This window comes from Agelaius tricolor, unplaced genomic scaffold (assembly GCF_023055355.1).
Source record: "Agelaius tricolor isolate 1412-34295 unplaced genomic scaffold, bAgeTri1.0.p SCAF_33, whole genome shotgun sequence".
NCBI lineage: Eukaryota > Metazoa > Chordata > Aves > Passeriformes > Icteridae > Agelaius > Agelaius tricolor.
Genome location: NW_027269293.1, coordinates 2,511,296 through 2,519,798, shown reverse-complemented (window position 1 = coordinate 2,519,798; position 8,503 = coordinate 2,511,296). Strand labels below are relative to the sequence as shown.

General features: G+C 63.1%; 1 protein-coding gene across 3 annotated transcripts; it reads right to left on the bottom strand.

Annotated features, from left to right (window-relative positions):
- Nucleotides 1–2,728: 2,728 nt before the first annotated feature.
- On the bottom strand, nucleotides 2,729–8,243 carry PLPPR3 (phospholipid phosphatase related 3). Of its 3 annotated transcripts, none has more exons than XM_071451818.1 (9): nucleotides 8,084–8,243; nucleotides 7,334–7,452; nucleotides 7,005–7,190; nucleotides 6,758–6,887; nucleotides 6,380–6,575; nucleotides 6,247–6,304; nucleotides 5,914–6,087; nucleotides 5,563–5,688; nucleotides 2,729–4,179 (listed from the first exon to the last, which is right to left on the bottom strand). In XM_071451818.1, exons 2-9 carry the CDS (start codon nucleotides 7,406–7,408, stop codon nucleotides 3,043–3,045), a joined length of 2,082 nt encoding a protein of 693 aa, XP_071307919.1. In that variant the 5' UTR covers nucleotides 7,409–7,452; nucleotides 8,084–8,243; the 3' UTR covers nucleotides 2,729–3,042. The 3 variants fall into 3 exon arrangements, with proteins under 3 accessions (XP_071307919.1, XP_071307921.1, XP_071307920.1); XM_071451820.1 differs by having other exon boundaries at nucleotides 7,334–7,445; nucleotides 8,080–8,216; XM_071451819.1 differs by lacking the exon at nucleotides 8,084–8,243 and adding an exon at nucleotides 7,615–7,853.
- Between the last annotated feature and the right edge of the window lie 260 nt (nucleotides 8,244–8,503).

The following is an 8,503-nucleotide window of genomic DNA, read 5'->3' as shown; positions in this document are numbered from 1 at the left end:
AGCCATGGGATGGGGTCTGACCCCTCCGTGCCAGGCTGGAGCCCCAAGGCCCGAGGCTGTCACTGATGCCCTGCCTGTGTCACACTCCAGCACTTTGTTACTTCATGTTCCTAAACTTTCCATATGTTCTGGCTAATATCCATGAAAAATAACCCACTTTTGAGTCAAACCCTCCTCTCTGTAGTCCTGTGCTGTAGCTGTGGGGCTGGATGTGGCATTCTCCATCCCGTGGGATGAGGGGCAATGCCCATCTCTCCATGACCTCCCCTGGAGCAGAGTGCTTCCCTAGGGGTCTGGTTCTGTACGTTCAGCTCTGCTCAAACTCCTGTCCCAAAGTCACTGTGGGGACACAATCCCCACCTGGAGCTGCTCCTGTGGCTCTGCTGATCCCATCCCTCTGGGCTGAGCTGCCATTAAGCTCCAGAATATTCCACAGGCGTTTGCACAGCCCTCTGCCTCCAGGGTTACCGAGAGGGTCCTGACAGAGCCGGGGGCTGCTGAAAGGGATCACTGTTGTTCCTTGAAAGGCTGATGGGATTTGGAGCAGCTGCCTCTGTGCCTGTGAAACCCAGGGCGATGCATTCAGTGAGCAGGGTCATGGCTCCGGGCTTGCTTCCCCAGGCTTTGCAACCACCGTGGGCATCCCTGTGCCCTTCCCTGGCTCCTCGGACACTGCTCAGCTGCTGGGGCGGGTCTAAGATCCCATCGGGGTGGCACCGATGGTCGGGGTCCCCGTGGGAACAGCGGTGGCTTTGGGGGGCTCGTGTCCTGTCCCTTCCCACGGCAGAACCCCCGGGACAGCAGAGCCCGTGCCGGGGGCTGCCTCTGCATCCTCCCCACCCCGAGCTGGCTCTGAAAAACTGCCCTGAACGCTTCTTTCAACGGGAAAAAACGCGGGCTCCGCACCAAAGGGCTCTTCCAGCCCCTGCCTGGAGCCGGGGGAAGGCGCTGCCTGCACGGTGAGCACCCTAAAGCCCGGCCTTGGTGAAGGAGCACCCTAAAGCCCGGCCTTGGGGAAGGAGCACACCCTAAAGCCCGGCCTTGGGGAACGAGCACCCTAAAACCCGGCCTTGGGGAAGGAGCACACCCTAAAGCCCGGCCTTGGGGAAGGAGCACCCTAAAGCCCGGCCTTGGGGAAGGAGCACACCCTAAAGCCCGGCCTTGGGGAACGAGCACACCCTAAAGCCCGGCCTTGGGGAAGGAGCACACCCTAAAGCCCGGCCTTGGGGAAGGAGCACCCTAAAACCCGGCCTTCCCCACGCCCCCAGCCCTGGGGGGTGTGGAAAGGGAATTAGCTGCCAGCCGGAACCCCCAAAGCACTCACCCAAAATCGGGGAGCGATTTGGGAACCCCAAATCATAAAGAGAGCCCCGGGGCGGGGCCAGGAGCGGGGCTGAGCCCTTTGTGTGTCACAAAGGCGGGCCCTGCCTTGGGGCTCACCCGGGGACCCCTGGCAGAGGGTGTCCCCAAGGGAAAAGGGACACGAGTGGTGCCGAGGCAGAGTCCAGGCTGGAGCTGATGAGGTGGGGGCTGACAGCCCCTCCTGCTGCAGCCCTGTGGGGGGAGGAGGATGGGGATGAGGATGAGGATGAGGATGAGGATGGGGATGGGGATGAGGATGAGGATGAGGATGAGGACAGTCCCGCGACCCCGCGGGTCCCCAAGCGATGCAGCAGCGGCTGCTGGGGTGGGGGGGCTGCCCAAGGCGGGTCGGGGCTGGGGGGGTTGCCCGAGACTGCGAGAGCGATGCGGGGCTGTCAGTTGCCATGGAAACCGCTGGGTCAGAGAAGCGGCGAGTGACGCCATCGGCACCGCAATGAGCCGTGAGCGCGGGGGCGACCTGGGGCTGCTGCGCTGGGAGCCCCCGCATCGCCCCGACCCCACCAGCGACCGCCGGAGCGTGGCGTCAATGCCGGTGACCTTCGCCGGCGGCTCCGGGTCACCTCTGCGGGTCACCACGGCTGGATGGAGCAGCCCCAGGGCCCTCGGGCTGGTTGGAGTGGGACCCCTCATCCCCCCCACCCCACGAGCTGCGGCCACAATCCTCCTGCTAATCCCGGGTGGCTTTTCCAGCACCGAGCCAGGGTTATGTGGATAATCCATATGTTTGCAAGGCAAAGGCTTTGGGATATCCACTGTTAATCCAATTGGCAGTGGCAGTTTGGTGCCATCGGCAGTGTCCTCTTGGGGGGGGACACGGCTGTCCCCAGCCACTGCTCCCTGGGGCTGGGAACTCCCACAGAGCCCTGGTCCTACCCCCCCACCAGTCGTGGAATTCAGCTGCCCCCACCTGCCAAAATAACCCAGCCAGGCAACATCCACGTGTTTATTTGCATTTCAAACCACAGCAGCTCCAGCTGTTGCCCGACATTCGCAGCCTGGAGATCCCCTCCCTGCTCCCCCCAAACCTCAGCTGCAGCCCGGGGCAGCTCCTCCTGGGGCAGAGCTCAGCCCCCACTGCATCCCCACCCCAACACCCCCCTCTCCTCCAGTCCCTGCAGTATTTACAGCCTCTCACACCCAGAGCCACAGCACTGGGCAGACCCCCCCTCCCAGTCTGCCCACCCTCAGGCTCCCTCAGACCGCTGGTGCAGGATGGGGGGGTGTCACGGGACCCCCAGCACCCACAAACCCCCACATGAGCTAGGGGCTGCTGCCCCACAGCAGCCTCTTCCCCCTGTTAAACCCCTTAATCTATTCCCCCGCAAAAACCTTCAGCACCATTTGTCCCTCCCCACCCCCCCTACAGATATCCACATCCAGAGCCGGAATAAAATAACCCCTCAGAAATGTCAGCACCAGTGTTAGAGAGAAAAAGAAAGTCAAAAGTGCTTGGAGCTGCCCAGCCCCACAGCCTGTGGGGGGCAGAGCCCCACCAGCTGCCCGAGCAGGAGCAGGGTCCGGTGCTGGGGGTCCCACAGGTGTCACCAGCGTGGCCGTGCCGGTCCAGAGCAGATCCAGCCCCATCCTGCCATCCCCTGCAGAGGCACCCCAGCATCGCAGAGCCCCCCAAATCAGAACAGGGGCGTGGGGCACTGGGGCTCAGTCCTTAAACCTGCGGCCTGCCTGCATCTTCTTGTAGTACAGGTCCACCTCGCTGTCCCCCGGCCCGTCCCGCTCGGCCGGCTTCCTCCTCAGCGTGGAGTCGCGGCTGGCTGTGGCCAGCAGCCCCTCAGGGGGGGCTTCCACCCGCTCCCCACCACCCCCTGCTGCCCCCGGGATGGCGGCCAGGCTGCCGTAGCGCGGCTCGTCCTGCTCCATGTCGCTGACAGAGGAGCCAGGGGAGACGCCGGCGCTCTTGGCCGGGCGGAAGCCGTGGAAATCCTTCCCCACCTCACCCAGCTCGTAGGTGTCTGACCCCTCTGGCCCCTTCGGCCCCGACTTCCACTCCCAGGGCCCGTTGCCAGCAGAGAGGTGGACGACGGGGTGGTGAGGGGCGTGGGCGTCGATGGTGATGATGCTGGAGCTGTCGCGCTCCGAGGGCGAGCGGTACTGCGAGGAGTCGGAGCTGGTGGAGGACGAGGACGTCTCCGAGTGCTTGGGCGTGACGGAGACGAGGCTCTGCTGCTTGGACATGGCGATGACCTGCATCAGGCGCGGGGGGTTGGCCACCCTCTGCGCTCCCCCCTTCTCTGCCACCATCACCCACTTGGCCCTCACGGCCGCCCCGCTGCCGGCTGCAGCCCCGGCACCCGCCTGGCTCTCCTCGGGGATGTGCACCAGCTGCGAGGCGCCCGGCCGGGGCTGGATCAGCACACGAGGCCCCATGGCTGCCCGCTCGGCCGAGCGCGCCTGCACCGTGGGGTACAGAGAGGGGGGCACCTCCTCACCGGGCTCCCCCACAGCCCGGCCCTGCGCCGCCTCCTCGGCCAGCGTCATGCTCCGACCCTCCAGCGACTTCTGCTTCCACTCGGTGATGAGCTGCTTGGAGCGGGAGGCGTCCACGGGCACGTGGATGGTCATGTGGCGCCGCGCGGGGTCGTCCATGGAGGGGGTGTTGACGCGGGGCAGGGTGTTGCTGAAGGTCACCATGTTCTCCTTGCCCATGGGGCTGCGTGGGGCCAGCAGGTCCACGTCCACGCTGGCCCGTTTCAGGCTGCCCAGGGAGTTCTTCTCGCGCGGCACCGGCCGCGCCGCCTCCTCCAGGCGCGCCTGCGGGTTCAGCTCGTCGGTGCTCACCTGTAGGGGAATCCATTTGTTCCAGATTGCAATGCAAGATGTTTTCTATTACCAACTGTATGGCAGTTGTCTTTTGTCAAGTGGGCAGTTTGCCTTATCTCTCTCTCTGAGTGACCACATTCACACCTCCCTCGGAGGGGACACCTGCTGATAACAGCTATGGAATGTCCCTGCATGGCTGATAAGAACTACAGCATCCCATTGGGAGATGTGAGCCCAGAGGGAGGAGCCAACCATTGCTGCCCAGATATAATCCAGAGGTTTTTGAGACACCACACAGCTTTCTCCCCTGGATTTCCCAGAGGAACAGCAGCTGCCTCTTCTTCCATTGGATCTTCGGAGGAAGAATCCATCCTGCTCTAAAGGATCCCCCTTGCTCCAGCAGAACCAGCCCTGACACTGCAGGAGGGCTGAGCCACAATTCCAATGGTTCTGCTGCCAACAGCCTGACCCACAGGGTGTCAGGTTGGGTTCTGACTCTGGCAGTGTTGTTCTAATGTACTGCATTGTTTATTTTATCCTTTATTTTTTTTTCTTCCTTATTAAAGAACTGTTATTTCCTGCTCCCACATTTTTTGCCTGAGAGCCACTTAATTTAAAATTTATAGCAATTCAGAGCGATGGGGAGGGTTTACATTCTCCATTTCAGGGGAGGCTCCTGCCTTCCTTAGCAGACACCTGGCTTTCCAAACCAAGACACAGTATGGGTAAATGAAGGTGGTATAGAATGTAATCTTATCCCCTAAAGAGTTGCAGCTGAACCAATTACTAAAGATTAGGAGCAGGCCTGATTTTAACAGGCCACACCTGTGGCCAAGAGTGTTATAAAAGAGTAGATTGGTTGGTTGAGGGACCTGGAGTCAGTTGTGTCACAGACATCTTTTATGAAAAATCCTTTCCTTAGGATTTTTCCTCCTGAGAAGCTCAGAGGCCTCAGGAACAAAAGGTAAACAATGATTATCTGCTGCTGTGGAATGCAACAGGTGCATCTGGGATTGGTCCATGTTGGTTGTTTCTAATTAATGGCCAATCACAGTCAGCTGGCTCAGACTCTCTGACAGAGCCACAAGCCTTTGTTATTCATTCCATTTTTTTTCTATTCTTAGCCAGCCTTCTGATGAAATCCTTTCTTCTATTCTTTTAGTATAGTTTTAATGTAATATAGATCATAAAATAATAAACCAAGCCTTCTGAAACATGGAGTCAGATCCTCATCTCTTCCCTCAACCTGAGACCCCTGTGAACACGGTGACACAGTCGGCTACTGCGAGGACAAGGAAGAGTCAGTGCCCAGAGGAGCTGCCTACAAGAAGCACCAAGGAGGTACGAAACTCAGGCAATATGGAGCCTTTGCAATGTAATGACAACTGAACTCTTGCTCACCGATTTGTTCTGGTGGTAGACGGAGTCGTGGCCCCGCTGCGTCAGCGCCCGCAGCGCGTCCTTGGCCGGGGCCTGGGCTGGGACTCGCTCCGTTGGGGCACGGAAGTTGCCAACGGCATGGAAAGCCTGTGGGAAGGGGAACCACAGAATCCCAGAATGGTTTGTGTTGGGAAGGACTTTTAAAGGTCATCTAGCCCAGTGTCCCTGCCACTAGATGAGGTTGCTCCAAGCCCTGTCCAGCCTGGCCTTGAACACTTCCAGGAAAGGCATAGCCACAGCTGCTCTGCAGAGTGTGGAGCCCCACAGCATCCCCCAGCCCCCTCCCTGGGCACGGGCAGGACCAGCACCCACCAGGTAGGCAGCAATGCCAGCACCGATCAGGAAGCCCACGTAGACATCAGCGGGGTGGCTGCGGTACTGCGTGATCTGGGTCAGGCCACAGATGCCAGCAGCAATGGCAAAGGCAAAGACCAGGATGGGCTTGAGGAGCTTGGTGCTGTCCGAGATGATGGAGTTGAAATACATCTGGGGCAGGAACAGGCTGTTAGTCACGGCCCTGGCCATGCACAGAGCTCCTGGGTGCATGTGGGACTGCAGGTGCCTGCACACACCCAGCACGGGCACAGGAATATTGGCCAGAGCTTGTGCCAAGCCAGCATGTGCCAGGCAGTGCTGGGAACTCACCGACACGTAGACAGCCGCAAAAGCTGAGAGCGTGGCGTGCTGGGATGGGAAGGTCTTCCTGCAGGGAGAAGGGACGTGGTTGGGACAGGGCAGGAGAGCTGGCAGTGCCACACAGGGCTCCCCTGGCACGTACCTGGCAGAGAGGATGGCGTGCTTGTCGGTGCCTGAGCAGATGTCCTGGGTGATGTAGGGGTTGGCATCACAGGGGGTGCCCAGCAGGGTGTAGTTGGGCTTGCAGACAGTCAGGAAGAAGGGAGCATGGTAGCCTGTGGCCAGCTGGATGACGTCTGTCACCAGGGCTGTGGCACAGAGCCCGAACACGTGGACGCCTGGGGATGGCAGGAATGGGACAGTGGGGCAGCCAGGATTCACCCAGCCCTGGGGCACCCACTGGGATGGGTCTGGTGCAGTGCCCAGGGTCTGGGTGGGGCTGTGCTGCTGCTATCACAGCCAGGGTGGCCCCACATCCCCTCCAGCCTTCAGATCCTGCCCAGGCTGTGGCACAACGTACCCACAAACCTGACGGTGCGGCGCAGGAAGGAGTTGAAGTTGCAGCCGCCAGCGTTGATGCTGCCCTCGGCGCCAGCACGGCCCTTCAGCCGGGACTGCAGGCAGTACACCATGCCCTCCCCGACCATGATCTGGGAAGGAACCGCTGCTCAGGCAGGGCTGGGGTGCTGGCAGAGCCCCTGATGGATGCTGGGCACTGCCAGGCACCAGGAGGACCCCAATCCCCAGCAGGACAAACGCGGACGCACCGAGGCGGCGGGCGCGGCGAAGGCCAGGCTGAGCAGCATCAGCAGCGGGATGAGCTCCTCGTTGGTCTCCACGTAGGGCATGGAGAGAGCCCGGTCGTGGCACTGGAAGCCCACCTTGGCCGGCTTGAAGAGATCCGTCAGCTCCAGGAAATAGAGCGTCACAACGGAGGAGGCCACGATGGGCAGCTGGGGGGGACAGAGTGGGGACCAGCGACCCCCGGGGTGATGGCACCGCACAGAACGGGGCACAGAACCCAACCCACTGTGCCAGGGACCAGGACAGAGCCCCCTGCACTGCCCCAGGCCGTGCCCACCCTCCCCACACCCACCTCCACGAAGTAGAAGCAGGGCAGGAGCGTCATGCTGTCTTTGGGGGCGCGGGTTTTCTCCTTGGGGGGGATCATGGTCCTGGGCAGGTGCGGGGGTCCCACCGGGCTGTGCCTGCACCCTGTGGGGGCACAAATGTCACCACATGGCAGGCACGGTCACCCCTGGTCACCTCTCCAAGTCCCTGGAAGGGGATGAGCGCCCCCGAGCCAGCACCCGGCCCTGCAGGGACACCCCCTGTCCCTCCCGGTCACCCCCAGGTCACAGCACGGCCCCCGCTCACCCGGCTGGAACTGGGGGTGCCAGCGCCCCGGTGGGTGCCCCCCAGCGCCCCGGGGGTGCCCAGCCGAGCCAGGGGCTGTGACAACAACAGGTGGGGCGGAGGCTCTGTCGCGACAGGCGGTCACCACCGCGACAGGCTGGATGCGGAGGGCGTGCAGAGGGGGGTGTGCCCGCAGAGCCGGGCCGGGGATGGGGCTCCCCGAACCCTCCCGGCCCAACCCCACGAGATTGCACCGAGACGAGGGTGGGGGGGAGGATAACGGGGATGGAGCGACGAGGGGCAATGAAAGGGAGGGGGGAAATAGCGGGGGATGAAGCCGGGGTATCACCGGGAGGGCGGGGGCGCAGCGGGAACCTCCCCTTGGCAGGGACCGTGCCGCAGCCGCGGGCGGGGGTCGGGGCCGGGGATGGGAGGGGGTGTCGGGGGAGGAGGAGCGGCCCCTTTGTGCCGGTCCGTGCGCCCCACTCACCTCGGCGGCGGCCCCGGGGCGGGGGCGGCGGCAGCGGCGGCCGGGGGGGCTGTGCCCGGGATCCGGGATGCTCCTGCCTCGGCGGAGCGCGGGGAGCGGCGGCTTCCTCCGCCCCCGCCGCCTCCTCCTCCTCCTCCTCCTTCTCCTCCTCCCTCGCCCGCCGCCCCCCGCTCCGCCCCGCCGCCCCCGGCCCCTCCCGGGGCGCCGAGCCCCCGCCGAGCCCCCGCCGGTCCAGGGATGGGGATCTGGGGGGGTCGGGAGGGGGTCGGGAGGTCGGGGGGAGAACGAGGAGAGACAAAGGGCGGGCGGGGCCGAGGAGAGCAGCGGGACCGACCTCGCTCCGCACCGCTCGCACCCCGGGCCGTGCCCAGGGGCCGCCCCCGGCCCACCACGGCCCCCGATCAACCCTTGCCCCCCTGT